This window comes from Nerophis lumbriciformis, linkage group LG35 (assembly GCF_033978685.3).
Source record: "Nerophis lumbriciformis linkage group LG35, RoL_Nlum_v2.1, whole genome shotgun sequence".
Lineage (NCBI taxonomy): Eukaryota > Metazoa > Chordata > Actinopteri > Syngnathiformes > Syngnathidae > Nerophis > Nerophis lumbriciformis.
This window is the reverse complement of record NC_084582.2, coordinates 18,915,229-18,934,262: the sequence shown is the minus strand read 5'-3', so window position 1 is coordinate 18,934,262 and position 19,034 is coordinate 18,915,229. Positions and strand designations below refer to the sequence as shown.

The window sequence follows — 19,034 nt, the reverse complement described above, 5'->3', positions numbered from 1 at the left end:
GGACATTGAGTCTGAGTGGACCATGTCCCGTGCCTCTATTGTCGAGGGAGCTGTGGCCGCAAGGAGGTCAGTGCCTGCCGTGGCGGTAATCCCAGAACCTGCTGGTGTCCACCAGCAGTGAGGGATGCCCCCGCGACCCGACCTTGGATAAGCGGAAAAAGATGGATGGATGGACAATCGTGTTAATAAAATAAAAAAAATTCTAAACACACATTTATGTTACTCCTTTTTAATATGCTATTCTAAGATGGATGTGTTTCAGTGAAACAAAACTCCTTCTTTCAGAGTGTGCATCATACTACGTCTGTAGACTGTTAGTCATGTTTTGTGCTCAAATTTTCCATGTAGAGAAAAGAGGACTAACGTTCTGTTTAGCATCTTCCATATTGACTTCTGCAGCATGTCACTGGGAATCAACCGCACAATGCTGACACTACTTGGACAAACTGCCCGAAATGCGCTGCCACAGACGTTTCAAGCAATGTCTTAAAGACAATGCTTTGTGATATTCGTTATCATTTCATTATTTTGTCTTTACATTCTGCATTGTTTCTCCATCTCCCCAATTTTTCCGACGTTTTATTGTGTTATTATTTCAACTTTCAGAATGTGCTGCGGGCCGCACTTTGCACACCTCTGCTGTTCAATCAATCAATCCAAGTGCATTTATATAGCCCTAAATCACAAGTGTCTCAAAGGGTTGCACAAGTCACAACGACATCCTCGACTGAAGGTGGACCAGGAAAGTACCCGCACTCTTTTTTTTTTACGAAGCCACACTGTTGTAACACGTGCTGAATGTGGCTTGGCATTGTCTTGCTGAAATAAGCAGGGGCGTCCATGAAAAAGACGCCGCTTAGTTGGCAGCATATGCTGTTCCGAAACCTGTATGTACCTTTCAGCATTAATGGTGCCTTCACAGATGTGTAAGTTACCCATGCCTTGGGCACTAATGCACCCCCATACCATCACAGATGCTGGCTTTTGAACTTTGCGTCGATAGCAGTCTGGATGGTTCACTTCCCCTTTGGTCCGGATGACACAATGTCGAATATTTCCAAAAACAATTTGAAATGTGGACTCGTCAGACCACAGAACACTTTTCCACTTTGCATGAGTCCATCTTAGATGATCTCGGGCCCAGAGAAGCCGGCGGCGTTTCTGGATGTTGTTGATAAATGGCTTTCGCTTTGCATAGTAGAGCTTTAACTTGCACTTACAGATGTAGCGACAAACTGTATTTAGTGACAGTAGTTTTCTAAAGTGTTCCTGAGCCCATGTGGTGATATCCTTTAGAGATTGATGTCGGTTTTTGATACAGTGCCGTCTGAGGGATCGGAGGTCACGGTCATTCAATGTTGGTTTCCGGCCATGCCGCTTACGTGGAGTGATTTCTCCAGATTCTCTGAACCTTTTGATGATATTATGGACCGTAGATGTTGAAATCCCTAAATTTCTTGCAATTGCACTTTGAGAAACGTTGTTCTTAAACTGTTTGACTATTTGCTCACGCAGTTGTGGACAAAGTGGTGACCTTGCCCCATCCTTTCTTGTGAAAGACTGAGCATTTTTTGGGAAGCTGTTTTTATACCCAATCATGGCACCCACCTGTTCCCAATTAGCCGGCACACATGTGGGATGTTCCAAATAAGTGTTTGATGAGCATTCCTCAACTTTATCAGTATTTATTGCCACCTTTCCCAACTTCTTTAATTGTCACGTGTTGCTGGCATCAAATTCTCAAGTTAATGATTATTTGCAACAACAAAAAAAAGTTTATCAGTTTGAACATCAAATATGTTGTCTTTGTGGCATATTCAACTGAATATGGGTTGAAAATGATTTGCAAATCATTGTATTCCGTTTATATTTGCATCTAACACAATTTCCCTACTCATATGGAAACAAGGTTTGTAATAATGTGAGAGTCCAGTCCATAGTGGGGCCAGCAGGGGATCATCTTGAGTGGAGACAGGTCAGCAGCGGAGAGATGTCACCAACTGATGAACTACCATGAATTGATTAACGTGGACCCCGACTTAAACAAGTTGAAAAACTTATTCAAGTGTTACCATTTAGTGGTCAATTGTACGGAATATGTACTGTATTGTACGTGCAATCTACTGATAAACATTTCAATCAATCAATGATGCACAGATGAGTGGTCCACCCCGTGTCCCGACTTTGAACAGCTGGCGTCTCATCAGTGGTCACCTAACAACCTCTCCACGCAGGAGAGGGGGGCAGAGCAGAAAAGAAACGGCAGATCAACTGGTCTAATTATTTAGTGTATACAATACAAATGAGTTTTAAGATGGGACTTAAATGCTTCTACTGAGGTAGCATGTGTAACTGTTATCGGTAGAACATTCCAGAGTACTGGAGCCCGAATAGAAAACGCTGTTGGCCGGTCGCACGCCGGGGATGCTCCGACTTTCCGAGTCGGAAATCCGACTTCGACGGGCGTTCCACTTGAAATTCCGACGAGGAACTCGGAACATTCCGACTTCCCGGCACAGATGTAACGCACCGAGTGTTCTGCTCTGTGATAGGCCAGCTGTACTCGTCTTAAAGGGGCGTGAAGTTATCTGTTAGCAAGTTAGCAGCTAGCTTCTACGATGCTATACTCTGCAGAGCTTATGCACTATTGGGGGCGACTCGCCGAACCGGAATAATGCAACTCCACGTCGCGTACTAACGTCATGCGTAACCTAATTTGTTTCATTTAGACGTTTTATTTTATTTTATTATCGCGCTCAAACAAACATGAGTGGGTTTTAATCACTCTCTGGACATGGATGCTAGCGTGGATGCTAACTTAGCTCTTAGCCTGTGTAGTTGAATCGGCTAATGGTAGCGGGCGATAAGCTAACCCCAACATTAGCAAATGTTTTTTGTCCACGCGTTATCAGAACCACTCAATTTAAAATTACTTTTAACTCGAACGTTTATTTTTGTACTTTGGCACTAGTTGGCAATTGTAACCACGGTGAGCTACTCTTCAACGCGCTGGCATTCAATGGTACTCGTTGTTAGTCAGTGGTCACGCTTTTGCAACTATCAGCTTGCGAGTTAGTGGGCTTTGTGCTGGATTTTAGCCATCGCATGCTAACTCTGCGCCAGAAAGTTGGTGATTTCACATAACGTTCCGAACAACGTTAACTCGGACTCGTCGATGGCCTGTGGCATACAATTGCGACGGTATTTGTTTTAAACTAACATCGTTAAGTTTCCCCAATTGCAGAGTTTTGTACATTGGACGGGCCTCATTGATTGAGGTGGGTCTGACCTTTTTTTTTTTTTTTTTCATTAGCCGAGTAAGATGATTGATGGTTTTGCGTCAATGTGTCCCTTTTTAGAGAGCAAACATGTAAAGAGCCTGGGGTTGGACCTTTTTGATTCCAAAAAGTAGACCAGAGTCAATTTCGCAGTATGCTCAATTCAGGAGTCCTGCAGCTAGAAAAGATGGAGCTGGACCTGGGCAGCCCGTCCTCCTTGGTTCAGAGTGATGGACAGCTGAGGAGATCCAACAGTGCGCCCATGATCAATGGCCTAAGGTTTTAGTGGTTCATTTGGACTTCTTTCTTATGAAAAGTTAATTTTTGGGGTTTTCAGAGTGAGTATAAAATGCAATATAACCACTCAGTGGTTTACCATGAATTGATTAACGTGTACCCCGACTTAAACAAGTTGAAAAACGTATTTGGGTGTTACGATTTAGTGGTCAATTGTACAGAATATGTACTGTACTGTGCAAACTACTAATACAAGTTGCAATCAATCAATTAGTGGTAAATGGTTTTACTGCATTCAAGCCTAATTCTGAAAAGTCACCTGAAAGCTGACCAGCCCTAACATTTTGATTATTATACCCCAATGTGAAAAACAATGTTCTATGCAGTGGACATTTTAGGTTTTGGTTTATTTTGTCAGTTACAAAAAGTTTTATGCAAAGCACAAATGTCCACTGCTGAAGACGCTGGTTGTTAGGAGTACATGTGTTTAGTTCAATGCTAACCTGTTGGATGAACATTCTGACTAAGACAAGTTTGTCATTGCAGTGATAACTCCCAAGTGTTCCAGCGAGAGGTCTTGCGAAGCCGCAGAAATAGCACAACGGTGGTCAACAGGCCCAATATGGTACATCACATTTTAAAAATAAACTTGTCTGAGTTATGTCGTTTTGAATGTTCCCACTCTACCGGTAATTCATCTCATAGGTTCCTTCGTCTCCAATCCGTGTTCCCAGCACCAGGCTTCATCAAATCAAACAAGTAAGAATAATGTGACACTGTTTGATAAGAAGTGAGCTGGCAGACCACCGTCTCCCCCTCATGCCTTTTGGACGGGTGTTGTCTCATACGCATGCAAAAGTAACTTTTTGGAGTCAACAGGGACATCGGTCTTACATAGTTGATCGATTGGTAGTATCAGACTCCGACAGAGTCATGTTGGCAGAGAGGCAGTCGCTGGATGTGTGAATAAGAATCAACAGTACGGTATGTTCTGTGTTCTCATAGGAAGAAGGGGTGGATGTGATGAACAGAGAAACAGCACATGAACGGTAAGATCATATGTACACAAACACTTGGATTACCTCGATTACATTTTTTCAAGTAATCAAAAAAACTCACTTTCCAGCCCTAAAGTATTTTATAGAAAATAGTTGAAATAAACACAGATGACCTTTACTCTTTCTTAGAAATAACTGTGGCATTGCACTTTTACCAAGGGAGAATCGCTAGTATGTTACTTAAAAAAACACCAAAAAAACCTGTGTAGCTAAAAAAAACAGGTGATAAGTAATAATGGACAAAACCACACAAAATGACTGATGGTATGTATAATACGTACGTAAGTATGATACATTCAGTGATAACATATTAAACACACACATTTGAAAATGTATTGCTTGATTTTTCAACCAACAACTCGTTAGCATTAACATACAAACTGTAGATGCATGTCCTCACATTTAAATAAAACCTCCAGTACAGTGCAACGTGACTGCCTGGCTCTGTGTCGCCTTGGAAACGCTCAGAATGGAGGTTGCGCACTTTGCCATGCAGATTGCAGACTTTCGCCAGGGTTTGTGTGTACAAACAATTCCTCTTATCTACTACGAACACACTTCACTTCCTGCTTACGGCGTTACACCCCCACCCACGGTGCGTAGAGTAATTTGGGAGATGTAGTATGATTTTAGACCCGGTCAACGCTATAGCGCCAGAAACAATATCACACACCAAGATTTGTTTCATACAGTCACGCGTCACGGCATTATTGTAAAGACCTTCTGACTGCTATATCACGGTATTTAAAATACCGTTACACCCCTAAGAATATGTGTTCGTCTTACATAGGGATTGTGAATGATAGGCAAAATTACAAATAAAAGTACAGTTCCCCTTTAGTACTTGCATGGATTTCCTACTAAAAATGGTGTACACTCGAATCCAGAAAAAGTTATACGCTATTCAGATGTATTAAAGGGGACCTATTATGCAAAACCAACTTTTCTTTCTTATTGGTGCCTGTTTTTGTGAATTTTATCTGCATAAGTCCCGAAAATTTGAAATCAAACTGAAGGCATGGCGGAGAAATTTCTAAAACAAGCTGGCCTTTCTTCATACCTCCTCCGTACGAGCCATTTGGAATTTTCCCCATTTGTGACGGTTTTACAACATATGACGTCAGCTGATTTCTCCATTTATAGTAAAGTTTTACCCGAAGAGCTTTGCGCGAGTCCGCGTTTGTCGTCCGTTTTATTCAATAAGTTCCTTCTTTTTCCCTATCCTCTTGTTGTCGGTCGGGCACACTGGCCGTAGATGCACATGCATACTCCGCTGTTGCCATTTCTAATACAAAGTATCGTATAGGACAAACTTGTATCTGTCAGAGTCGATATGGAAGCGCTATAAACTACAACATGGCTGACTGGGAGAAGATTCAGTCAAAGGAGAAGCACATACATATTAGAATATAACCTTTTTGTTTTTGCACTTAAAAAGTACAATGAAATTAGTTTTCAGTACAACCCGTTCAAGCAACAGGAAGACTGATGGGTTGCCACCTGGTAGCATAAGACCACTCAAAAAACGGTGCATTCTGAAGAGATGGTCAGAAAGCGGGTTTAAGATGGTTTGTAAAACATAATCTATGCACATTTTGATGAAAGAACCACCATTACTTGTTATGTAGACCGCAAGGAAGTGTTTTAAAAGTAGGTAAAAATCACAAGATGACACCTTTTCATGTATGCACACACATTAATCCAACATCGCTACAATGTTTTTTGATAGCATTTGCGCATCACGTACAGTATTCTCTTTACATTGATTGAAAATGTTTCCTGTTGAAATATACATATTGGTCATATGATGGCGAGCAATGTCTGTGCAGCCAATGGCTCCAATTACATCAGGAAAACCAACTTTTGCTTCAAATTGCGCTTTAATTCAGGCAATTTCAGCTGCCTTGTATGCTGGAATTTAATAGGCTAACATGCTGATAATTTAATGTTTGTTTTTTTTTCACCGCTTTGCAAAAGCTTCTATATCCTGAGACAGAGTGACTTCGTCGAGATCTGCGGGAGACACCCGGCGCGCGCACGCACACACACACACAAACACACTGCACCAGAGATACGCACACACATTCACTCCGGTGACCACGTAGCTTTTATTCAAACCCGTCAGAGCATTGAGCACACTTGATGCCTCTACCTATCCTCAGTATCCATAATTGACAATTCTGGCGAAACAAAAGTATTCTCAACTTACCTGGTCATTTTCGCGGTCGCCGGAGTTAAACTGCGCTGACGTCATCGCACACATTTTAAAGCGTCATTGTGGGGCGCAGTTCAGTGACGTCACTGTCACTAACAACTTTTTTTTAAATTTCATTTAAAAAATATTACCGTATATTGCATAATGACATTTGTCACTGTACATTGCATATTTAATTTTGCTATATTTTTCATAATTTTAATACATTTTGAAAGAAGCAGAGTTTCTTTAGCCTATATTTTGCTTAACTGATGATTTTGTGTTTTTTTTAATGCTCTGGGGGAAGGGCCTAGAATATAAAAATATGCTTTTACCTGGCATTGAGGTGTGTTAGGTTGGAGCCAGTGCTTGTCAGCAGAGGAGGAGAATTGTTTGGGTTTTTGTCTACTTTTACAAAGAAGGTAAAATACTTTAAGGCCTACTGAAACCCACTACTACCGACCACGCAGTCTGATAGTTTTTATACATCAATGATGAAATCTTAACATTGCAACACATGCCAATACGGCCGGGGTAACTTATAAAGTGCAATTTTAAATTTCCTGCGAAACTTCCGGTTGAAAACGTCTAGGTATGATGATGTATGCGCGTGACGTCGATGGTTGAAACGTAAGTATTGGGACGCCATTGTATCCAATACAAAAAGCTCAGTTTTCATCGCAAAATTCCACAGTATTCTGGACATCTGTGTTGGTGAATCTTTTGCAATTTGTTTAATGAACAATGGAGACTGCAAAGAAGAAAGCTGTAGATGCGATCGGTGTATTAGCGTCTGGCTACAGCAACACAACCAGGAGGACTTTGACTTGGATAGCAGACGCGCTATCCGACGCTAGCTGCCGACCGTATCGATGATCGGGTGAAGTCCTTTGTCGCTCCGTCGATCGCTGGAACGCAGGTGAGCTTCGGTGTTGATGAGCAGATGAGGGTTGGCGTAGGTGGAGAGCTAATGTTTTTATCATAGCTCTGTCGAGGTCCGTAGCTAAGTTAGATTCAATGGCGTCGTTGGCAACAGCATTAAGCTTCGCCAGGCTGGAAAGCATTAACCGTGTAGTTACAGGTCCAGGTTTTAATAGTATTGTTGATTTTCTGTCTATCCTTCCAGTCAGGGGTTTATTTATTTTGTTTCTATCTGCAGTTAAGCCCGATGCTATCACGTTAGCTCCGTAGCTAAAGTGCTTCGCCGATGTATTGTCGTGGAGATAAAAGTCACTGTGAATGTCCATTTCGCGTTCTTGACTCTCATTTTCAAGAGGATATAGTATCCGAGGTGGTTTAAAATACAAATCCGTGATCCACACTAGAAAAAGAGAGTGTGGAATCCAATGAGCCCTTGTACCTAAGTTACGGTCAGAGCGAAAAAAGATGCGTCCTGCACTGCACTCTATTACTTCACTCTCACGTTCCTCATGCACGAATCTTTCATCCTGGCTCAAATTAATGGGGTAATCGTCGCTTTCTCGGTCCCAATCGCTCTCGCTGCTGGTGTAAACAATGGGGAAATGTGAGGAGACTTTCAACTTGTGACGTCACGCTACTTCCGGTACAGGCAAGGCTTTTTTTTATCAGCGACCAAAAGTTGCGAACTTTATCGTCGTTGTTCTATACTAAATATTTTCAGCAAAAATATGGCAATATTGCGAAATGATCAAGTATGACACATAGAATGGATCTGCTAGCCCCGTTTAAATAAAAAAACGTAATTTCAGTAGGCCTTTAAGTGTCACACAGTAAATGAAATACTGTTAAAAATAGTTTATGTAAACATTTCTGCTAAATACATTTTCTGGACATGTTGACCATTTTTTCAGTTTTTGTATTTTGCACCTAATTTTTCTCATTGTTGAGGAGAAAAAATATAAATTTTTTAAAGTTATTCTTTTGACTTGCCATTATTCCACCCTAATTGTGGGGAGTGAAGAAGAACCCCGCAACATATCCATGGCACTCACTGGGGTGTGTTCATTGTTCTTATCTCTGATATGCACATCAATCTTTCTGAGTAATTGTATAACATTTAGTTATTTAAGCTGTAACCCAGTATCACCTCTGAGTGTCGCCAACATATCCACAGCTTATAGAAATGTGCGTACAACCATGAAGTTGGCGCTAGGCACCGCACATTTCCACCTTCAGTTCACTCTTTATGGATCTCAACTTTGCTGTGAAAAACGCTAAATACATGAGGCCCCTGGTCGTAATTTGTTCATGAGAATGGGTGAACACAGAGCTCCAAATCTATTTGTGGCAACCCACCACACTGTATGGGAAACTGAGCTTTGTGAATTGAGTATGTGGTTTTCATCGATGGAAGTGTGATAGAAAATGAACATCTCATTCTTTTCTTACTGTGTTTGCACAGGGAAGTGCAAGCTGCTATGCAAATAAGCCAGTCCTGGGAGGAAAGTCTGAGTCTGGTAAGGAAGCTTTATGATGTTGTGACTCATGGTATTTTGTTGTTCTTGGAAAATCGGCATGCTTTGCGCCCTCGACATTGCTGCTCTCTTTTGTAGAGAGTGGGCATGGACAAACATGCTAGAAAAAAATATTTGGGAGTTATCAGGGCCACCAGTCTTTCAAGATCAGACTGAGTTGGTAGTATAATACTCCAACATTATTAGTACTATATTACAATTGTAACTACATTAGTGTGTGTGATGACCCATTTTTTCAGGCCCTATTTTTGCGTTTTTAGAGCGACAATGATTTGGAAAAGACTGCATCATCATCATCCCCCAAGCGGATCGACTTTGTGCCCGTGTCCCCGGCACCATCTCCAACCAGAGGGATAGGGAAAAAGGTACTTGTGAACTTGGTTTGTTTACATGTGCATTATGTGATTATACCTCTTCACTAAATGGATAAAGGCAGTGGTGAAACGAATCTAAACTAACTTAATTCCCCACTAACTCCAAACTGGTAATTCAATGAAAGCTGCATGATGTCCAGCAGGAAGTAATTTCTAAACAATAACGAGCAGCGTCCGTGAAGCAGCTGTTAGGTTTGCTGCAGAGACATAAACAACAACTGCTGTGCTCAAGCTAACAATTTACAAGGCTAACAATCTATTGCGAAACACGGCCAAGGACGTACTGTTGATACATTTTAAATGTCCTACTAAGTGAACGATTAAAAGGCCCAGCAGAAGAAATGGAAGGGTGTTAAAGCTACTAAGCTAGCAGGCAACACATCCTTGGACCAGAGTGTAGAAATAGAACTGCGTAGAGCACAGCCATTATTTTACTGCAAAATTGAAGGATTTGTTTCTAGATGTCTCATCCTTTTTTGTACAACTGTTTTCTTCGCTGGGAGCAGCAGTGCTTCTCTCCGTCTCTACAAATTCTTGTGAGCAGCAACGGCCTTACTCCCAGTCCCATACCGAGTCCAACACGACGCTTCGGGTGAGTCTTGGACTGATTGTGACTTTATTGGAAACACTTCTGCCCTTTAAATGAATGCATGTTTATCTGTTTGCTTTGACCAATTGGTAGAAATGTGGTTCATCATGTTATATTTTGCTAAATAAAGCACTTGTCTTTCTGTTTTGATTTAAATTTGGTATACTTTACATTATTAATTATGTTAAGAACTGCACTTTCTTGCAGTAGATATAATTTGTTGCATAATTGTAAAAATGCAAAATCTGTTTTTCTTATTTAGAACAGCTTTATTTAAAACTGCATTTTTTCCCCCCTTCAGCCGACGGAGCCAGAGTCCCATCAACTGCATCCGAGCTAGCATACTTGGGCCTATGAAGCGCAAAGGTGAGCTACTGTGTATATCTTTTTAATAGTCCTTTAGTCACAGTGTGGTTCCTCTTTTAAATTACCAGTATGTGCATTTAACGCAGCAGTTTTTGATAATTAACAATTTAGTTTGATCATGTTGACATCAACAAGATTATGTTGTGTTAACAACATTACATTGTGTTGTCATCAACAAGGTTATGTTGTGTAAACATTGTCTTGAAATGCTACTTGATAATTAACTGCAGAGGAGGCAAGTCATTCAAACTTAACTTGTTTATTGCCTCGACAGATTGGTGAGAATTAGAAGCATGTACCGTAATCAAAGACGATGTGCTGTTGTAGTTCTCACATGTCAAGAGAAAGCTTGCATGTTGAACTCGAAATGTAAGAGCTATGTTGTAAATCTGAAACAAAGACTAGTGGAAAGTGAATGGATTGAGATCAAGCTCATCTATATGTCTGCAAACCCTCACTTTTGCTACATTCCAGCTGGTGTTGGTCAGCTGCTGGAATGTCACTGCTCATCCTTAGACCACTTTTTCATTTTGACATGTTCATACTTTTTTTTTTTTTTTTTTTTAGAAAATAGCTAGAAAGGCATTGTTAATTACATAACCTCCAGGTGGAGGTGTTAATAGTAACAGTAGTTTGTCTGACCGAATATGTGCAGGATTGCAAGGTCAGCTCTTGAGTTGAATATCACTCACTTTTCATAAAAGGGTTATGTTATTTTTTTCTACATTTAATAAACATCCTTGTGGTTATTAGAAATTGAAACAGTGGAGGATTTTAGAGTGCATGTACAAGCCAGTCTGCCTCACAAGAGGATAGGGGAAAAAGAAGGAACTTATTGACTACAACTGAATAAACATGGCGGACTCACGCAAAGCTCTTCAGGTAAACCTCTACCTTTTTATATGGAGATATCCGCTGAAGTAACTAAGGCAAAATGCGTCACTAAAGTTTCAAAATCCAAACTGCTTATTTGGACCTACTTTGGAAAAATGAAAGATTGTTTTACAAATATCTCCTCCGTGCCTCTATGGTTTGATTTCACATTCTCGAGACTTATTGGGAACCCAAACGCACAAAAACATGTACCAACAGGTAAGAAAACGGATTTGCATTAGAGACCAATTGCACGGCAGATACCGATTTATTTGTAGTCAATTAGGTCAATAACCGATATTTAGAGCCTATATTCTTTTGCAGTAAAATTTAGCCAAACATGAAAAGTATACCTCAGTAAAGAGCTGGACATAGCTTTAAGTTGTTAACATTATTAAGGAATTGCCGGCCCAGTAGCAACGCCATGTTTAATGCGGCGCTAATGTTGTGGTTATTTAGTAGCAAAAAAAAACATCAGGGCATATTACAAACACCTTATACACAAGTGTCTAAGATTATCCAAATTTGCATTTCAAAATATGCGAAATCTCCTGAAATTTGGTAAAAATATGGGATTTTTCTACATTGCTAATCGATTTTTATATCAGTTTATGGATTTAATACATTGTAACATTGTAAGGTTTCCTTGTGCGAAATGGTTGATTGGTAGATTGACATTTATTTGGAACATGTTTACAGTTTCAATATGATACATCAAATACTTTACATATTTTCATTTCTCTTTACATGTCCGAATACGAGTTCGGAAGACAGAAAGCTTATTTAATCCTACCCCTTTTCCACTTCATAGCAATTACTTACACATATGTTCACTTTCACAATGTACATCAATGATTTCCCAATGGTATGTATGATTGATAGGAAATATATGATTTCTAAATATTGCAAACATTTAAATAAAACTAATTCTGGGATCCCTCACGTAGCTTATAGGTGAGTAATTTTTCAAGCTGGCTGACAATTTCTTCCTCAATGTTACAGAAATCTGCTACCTGCTTATCTTTACGTATTATATAACTCTCCTATTTGTTAGTGTGGATTTTTGGCAGAGATACAATTTTTTTGTTAATTTCGTGTCCATCCATTTCTGTCGTGTTGGTAATTTCATTTAATCACGGGACATAAAAACTCGCTGCACTCCTTTTTTAATGAGCCCAAGCACGCTTTGTGTGTTGAGGACGGAGGCTTGTCGTGCAACTCGCTGCAGTAGCGAAAACACAAAATTTGCTCAAAGGTTCATTGTCTTCTCATTCATATACTTTTCAAATGTTCTTTTCGTCGGACAATATTTTTGGTATACTGAGTGGAATTTTTACCTGACATGTTTCATCTGTCATCGGCAGTCCTCTTCAGAATGGTCACCTGACCACAGTATTGCCTATCAGTTATATTCTTATAGGCGTGGCCAACCAGGCAGACCTGTCAAGTGTACCTGTACTCACAGGGACATTTTTAGTATTGTATCTTTTCGGTCTTTCACCTACATGAATATGGTGTTTTGTGTGCCCTAAAAGGATTTTTGAGAATGGGTTACAGGGTAGGAAAATCTGACATCAGCGCCTTGTCGCTGTTATGCGGACAAAGAAACCACCACTTTTTTTTTTAATGATGACGTTGCCGCCCCATCACTGTCACGTGACTAGAGGGAATCGGACCCAAAACAAAAAACACCCATTAGCGTTCCCATGTGGACTATGCCTTAATTGGACCTCAGTGTTTCTCCCACAGGACTGAAATGTACCTGTGGTGTTGTTTAAATGGTGTCATTGTATAATATGTTTTACATTTTATATGGATCATAATATAATAAAGTTGATGATAATGGATTAGATTTTATATCGCGCTTTTCTATTGTTAGATACTCAAAGCGCTCACAGAGAAGTTGATAAAGAATTAAACAAACCACACTTGCACTAAAACAATTCAACAAGAAGCATATGTGTGTAATTGGTGTTTTTGTGGACGGTTAAAACTGAGTTTTTTCGTTTGTCATAAAAACATGTGCAGCATATTGTTTGTAAACCTTATTAAACAGAACATAAAGTTGACTTAAGGTTTTATTGTATTTCATGCAGCAGTAAAGGCCTGTATTCTAATAACATGCATGAGCGATTTCAAAATAAAAAAAACGGTAAAATGTGTTGTGACCTTGTCAGCTGTGGTAGTGGTATTTGCAATGAGGTCTGTTAAGAAACCGTCACAATGTCTTCATCCAAAAGTATCTAAGTATACCTTTTTGTAAATACACAGTTGTGCAAAGTTAGGTCTTTTGAAAGTCCTTTTGAGAGATGATCCTGTAGCCACGTTTCAAGAGACAAAAATCTTACATGTCTTCGACTTTGCAGGTGAGATGGAGACAGAGAGTCAGCCAAAGAGGCTCTTTCAAGGCACCACCACAATGCTGTCCTCCGATGTCTCCAATATGTCGGACCTCGGCTCCTGGTAAGACTTCTTTACAAAGTCGGAACTTGCAAACAAAAACAAGTAGCCATTTTAGTATTTGTATTGACATACTCTGCTAGTGTTCTGATACCAAAAGTTAGCGTTGCCTACTTTTAGTGGTTAATAGCCTGTAAGATAGTCTCTGGCGTTGTGTACTGGCCTCCACATTACCAGACACCTTCCCAATTGGCCCTTTTTAGACTGTTTATGAAACCATTTTCCATGTTGATCATCAGAATGAAAAGTACAGCACAGAACTCCATCCCACCCTTTTGTGTTATAAGTAGGGATGTCAAAATGAACGCTTCAATGCAGATGAATCATCATAAATCTGATTGAAAACACATTTTTGGCAATGTCCAAGCAGTGTTACATCCATGTGCAAATAGGGATTTTATCTGTTAGGGACTGGCTGCAGAAGCAAACAATTCAATGTGGAAGACTATACAGCATGTTGGCCCTCTCTGTGGAAACTAAGATTTAAAAAAACATGACGGAACATTTGACCGACATGAAATATGCACACTCTGAAGGAAGGAGTTTTCTTTTCACCAAAGTACTTCCACAAAAGGATTAACAGGTCCACATAAATGTGGATAAATGTTTTAGAAAACATGACACGCTAATAAGCATGTTATTTATATTCCCTTCTTTTTTGAGTCCCTTGGCTCATGCAAAATGAAGCACTATTAATGCAAATTAATATTTCATCAAGATTGATTTACTTGTTCCACAGCAACCCTGTGACTATCTTGACTAAAAAAATGTGAACCATTTAACAAAATTAATCATTTGACCACACTAGTTAAACGCAATTTGTGTGACTTTAAAGGGGTCATATTACATTAAAAACCCTTCCTTGTGATCTACATAAGATGTAATGGTGGTTATTTGGTCATAATCTTGCATATATTGTTATACAGAACATTTTCAAACTGCTTTCTGAGTGTCCCTTTAGAATGCAGCGGCATTTGTGGCTCCAATTTGAATGCATCTTCTCCCAACCATATTTGTTGTAGTTTTTAGCACTTCCGCATTGAGTCTGACAAATATAAGTTAGAACTATACACTACCTTTTGTATTAGAAATGGCAATAGCAGAGGATGCTTGTGCATTTACAAGCCAGTCTGCCCCATAACAAGAGGACAGCAAAAAAAGCACTTATTGACTACAATGGCAGACCCGCGCAAAGCCCTTTGGTTAAATGTATACCAGATATGGATCAGCCGCCGACGTCACCAATGGGGGAAAAACATCACCACATGGGCAAATTCCAAACTGTGCAAATTCCTGAAAGTATGAAAGAAGGCAAGATGGTTTTTATAAATATTTTGGAATGCCACCACGGTTTGTTTAAAAATTTCCGGGACTTATGCAGATGGGTATACTACAAATAACTTGTATTTCAACAAAGTAAGTGATTTAGAATGTATTGTGGCATCCTTACAAAAAAGCCTAATATTCAGTTGAACAGATACTATTTTTAACATTTAATTAAACTTATAGTCATTTCTCTTTCTCTCCCTTTCTCTCTCAACTTCCCTTTGTCTACTGCGTCATAAGAACAACCTCAACTTGTTTTTAACAGGCACATAATCAGGTAGGAGGAATATTTTACTCCAACATACAAAAATAACCTTGTAAATATGGCCACGGGTGTGTAAGGTCACTGGAGATGCACCATCCACATTTTTAAAATCTTCAATCTTATCCCACTGCTGTACCTAAATTAGAATATTTGTTGATTCTGTATTATTTTGATATTATAGCTGTTTGCGTTAATATCATTATTGATGACTTTATACCAGGCTGAAATAATTGCCTCTACAGTCAAGTGTATGTATGTACACACGAATGTCCCATAATGCAATTTGTTGGTAATTTTAAAGCAGTGGTTCTCAATTTTTTTTTTTTATTACCAAATACCACCTCAGAAAACACTTGGCTCACAAAGTACCACCATAATGTCCAAACTTAAAGTACAGTAGCGTGAAGGCCTAATTATACATTTAAAACAAGGCAGAGGTTATATTTAACAAGTATATTTAATAGTTTTGGCCACTGTAACATTACACGCAGTTTGAAAAGTAACACTGTTTGAATATTTAATTATTTGGCGTACCATGAGTTGAAAATGACCACAGTTGGAAAATTCCTGTTTTAAAATAATACAAAAACGATTAATACAGGAAATGCGACGCTGCAGAGGAGGTCGCTAAATAAGTTAAATTATTGTAGGTCGCGATACAGCTTCAGCCTCTATGTACAAGGCTTTGCGAATACAGTATGCACTGCATGTTGCTTTGTACTTTGTTACTTTACAACATTGCAATTACACGAGAATATCCATACAAATACATCGGTGGTCATTTTCTGGATGTAAATGGACACTGTGATGTCACATTGCAAAGTGATAAGTATAGTGGTCCTAAAGGATCATCATTGCTGCAACTCCACAGACTTGATATCTGGCTGCTGTGAGGCGCTGATGAAAGCATTGTCTGATATGAGCGCTCACATACTAAGAAGAATGTGGTAGTAGTAGGGATGTCCGATATTGGCTTTTTTGACGATATCCGATATTCTGATATTGTCCAACTCTTAATTACCGATACCAATATCAACCGATACCGATATATACAGTCGTGGAATTAACACATTATTATGCCTAATTTGGACAACCAGCTATGGTGAAGATAAGGTCATTTAAAAAAAAAAAAATTGATTAAATAAAATAAGATAAATAAATTAAAAACATTTTCTTGAATAAAAAAGAAACAATATAAAAACAGTTACATAGAAACTAGTAATTAATGAAAATGAGTAAAATTAACTGTTAAATGTTAGTACTATTAGTGGACCAGCAGCACGCACAATCGTGTGTGCTTACGGACTGTATCCCTTGCAGACTGTATTGATATATATTGATATATAATGTAGGAACCAGAATATTAATAACAGAAAAAAACAACCCTTTTGTGTGAATGAGTGTAAATGGGGGAGGGTGGTTTTTTGGCTTGGTGCACTAATTGTAAGTGTATCTTGTGTTTTTTATGTTGATTTTTTTTTTTTTTAAAAACAAAAAAAAAACGATACCGATAATAAAAAAAACCCGATACCGATAATTTCCGATATTACATTTTAAAGCATTTATCGGCCGATATTATTGGACATCTCTAGGTACTAGCATAGTTGTTTTATGTATGACATTTCACTGTACATCTTATCACCCGGTTTGATTCTTCAGCATCTGCACTGAAGAAAATGTGTGCACTTTTACTGAAACCACCGCTTTCATGCAGTCACTCTCCAGATGGAATGCTGGACGGCAGCCTGAGCAGCGTCTGCTCCTCGACAGATTCCCCGGGCAAAATGGAGGGAGTGTCCCTCTCATCATCCAGCAACTCTCCCTTCGCCTCCCTCCAGGATTTGTCTCCAAAATGACAGCACCAAGGCAAAAAAAAAAGGGAACCGTCGGAAAACCATCTTTTTTCCCTGTTTTAGACCTTCTGCCTCAGCGTTGCCTAGAGGAATCCGTGTGTGCTTTGTAGTGCTTTCATCTCGTGGTCATGCAGTTTGAGGGCAGTAAGTGAAAGGAATGGTTGAGATGTTGTGTATGGAGGTAAAATCTAGTTGTGTGGATGTGGAGTAAAAATCTGGTGAATCTAGTAAAGGCCAAGGATGCTGAGCACAAGCTGCTAGTCTTTGGATGGTGCTTGGCTTCAAAATACTGGCATTTGTTCTTAGAAATAGCCATCATTCACGTGTCGCCCCTTTTTATAGAGGTGGCGAAATGAAGCACTGGACAAACAAAATATATATTTGGATTAGTGTATCCCCTTATTTGTGCTGGAACATTTATGTCCATCAGGCTTTTTTGTATGTACAGTCTTGAGATTTTGTAAGATTTAACTTATTGTTTCTCTGCAATGTTTGCTTTTATGTACATATTTAACCTTGTGGATTTTGTGTATAAGTGAGTGATGAGGGGAAGGAGTATAAATGGGAATCCTTACTGTTCTACTGTAAGCGGTTTTACTTTTCCCGTCAATTGGTTAAAACTGTGGTGTTTTTCATTTTCAGTGGCCTGATGTTTGCCTCCTGTGTCATGTTACCCTTCGGAGCAACTGTGGCTTACGTTGTATTTTTAGTGTGTAACACTAAAGACTTATGGATTGTTGTACAGTTTTTTGTTTTTTTTCCTGAAAAACAAATCTTATTTATGGTTAAAAAAATGATTATATAAAAAGATATATATGAAAAAGGATGGCGATAAGGTTGTTTCTCAAGTAAAAGTCCAAGTTTGTGTTGTGGTAATCTGGCTGCAGTCATATGCAGCTAAAATCCCAATGACAGCATGTTTATTTTCTGCTGTGGTTCACGTTGCACAGGGTACCCGTTTCTTGTTTTATTTTCTCAGCCTTTGTTAAAAGTCTTAAGTGGAGAATTTTAACATGGCCTCCATTTGTTAAAACAAGAAAAGGTCATAACGGTATGTAAAGGTTAATAAACCCGTACTGTGATTTTTGCACCTGCATTTGTTCAACTGTCTTCCTTGTGCCCCAGGTGGCTTTTTAGCCTGCGTGTACAAACAAGGATGTGATTGTAATCATTAAGAAGTCATGCCCATGAAGAAAGGCTTGTTTGCATTCTACCATTTATTGAAAGTCTTTTTTTTGGTCCATAATTAGAACAAGGAAAAGCAGTTTGCTTGTCAATGCAAAACATTTCTCCAGGGCATGAACTTAATAATGTCCAATGTCTAATCAAGCTTTTGCCTTTTTGTTTTTGCGCTCATATCAAAGACAAATAAATTATTTCTTTAAAAATGTTGTCTTCACAAACTTAATCCACATTTATCAAGTTCTTGAAATGGTTTTCCACAGGACTGCAATGTAGTTGTGGTGGTGGGTATTTTTCGTCATGCTGCATGTGAATTGTCTTTTTGATGGACATTAAAGTGAGCAAAAAAAAAAACATGACAAGCAAATCAAATATGCTTAAAAATGTAAAGGGACTTTATCCGCATCCTTCGTTTTTTATGTCACAAGCAAGACTGAGCTGCCTGTGAGTGCAAGGGAGGCCCCAGCTAGGACACGTTGCTTGTTAAAAAGAGCAATACCTGATTTCATGTCAATGTCCAACA

General features: G+C 39.2%; 1 protein-coding gene and 1 non-coding gene across 4 annotated transcripts; both read left to right on the top strand.

The window, feature by feature from the left end:
• The first annotated feature begins 2,169 nt into the window (after nt 1-2,169).
• Nucleotides 2,170-18,717, top strand: pabir2 (PABIR family member 2). 3 transcript variants are annotated; one of them, XM_061927579.2, is made up of 12 exons: nt 2,170-3,278; nt 3,360-3,557; nt 4,062-4,140; nt 4,221-4,274; nt 4,521-4,564; nt 9,151-9,205; nt 9,484-9,588; nt 10,104-10,189; nt 10,488-10,552; nt 13,792-13,888; nt 15,452-15,488; nt 17,191-17,336. In XM_061927579.2, coding segments are annotated over exons 2-11 (711 nt in total). In that variant the 5' UTR covers nt 2,170-3,278; nt 3,360-3,432; the 3' UTR covers nt 15,453-15,488; nt 17,191-17,336. The 3 variants fall into 3 exon arrangements, with proteins under 3 accessions (XP_061783563.1, XP_061783562.1, XP_061783564.1); XM_061927578.2 differs by lacking the exon at nt 15,452-15,488 and having other exon boundaries at nt 2,192-3,278; nt 17,191-18,717; XM_061927580.2 differs by lacking the exons at nt 3,360-3,557; nt 15,452-15,488 and having other exon boundaries at nt 2,199-3,278; nt 17,191-18,717.
• Nucleotides 9,307-9,405, top strand: LOC133575439 (small nucleolar RNA U109). The gene has a single exon (XR_009811501.1). It is a non-coding gene; the product is annotated as a small nucleolar RNA U109 (small nucleolar RNA).
• Nucleotides 18,718-19,034: the final 317 nt, after the last annotated feature.

Excerpts from the sequence above, each read along its gene's own strand:
- pabir2 (XM_061927578.2), top strand. The coding sequence starts at position 3,433 with ATGCTCAATTCAGGAGTCCTGCAGCTAGAAAAGATGGAGCTGGACCTG. Across the intron at positions 10,553-13,791 it reads TGGGCCTATGAAGCGCAAAG|GTGAGATGGAGACAGAGAGT; the intron begins GTGAGCTACTGT and ends TCGACTTTGCAG. Across the intron at positions 13,889-17,190 it reads ATGTCGGACCTCGGCTCCTG|TCACTCTCCAGATGGAATGC; the intron begins GTAAGACTTCTT and ends GCTTTCATGCAG.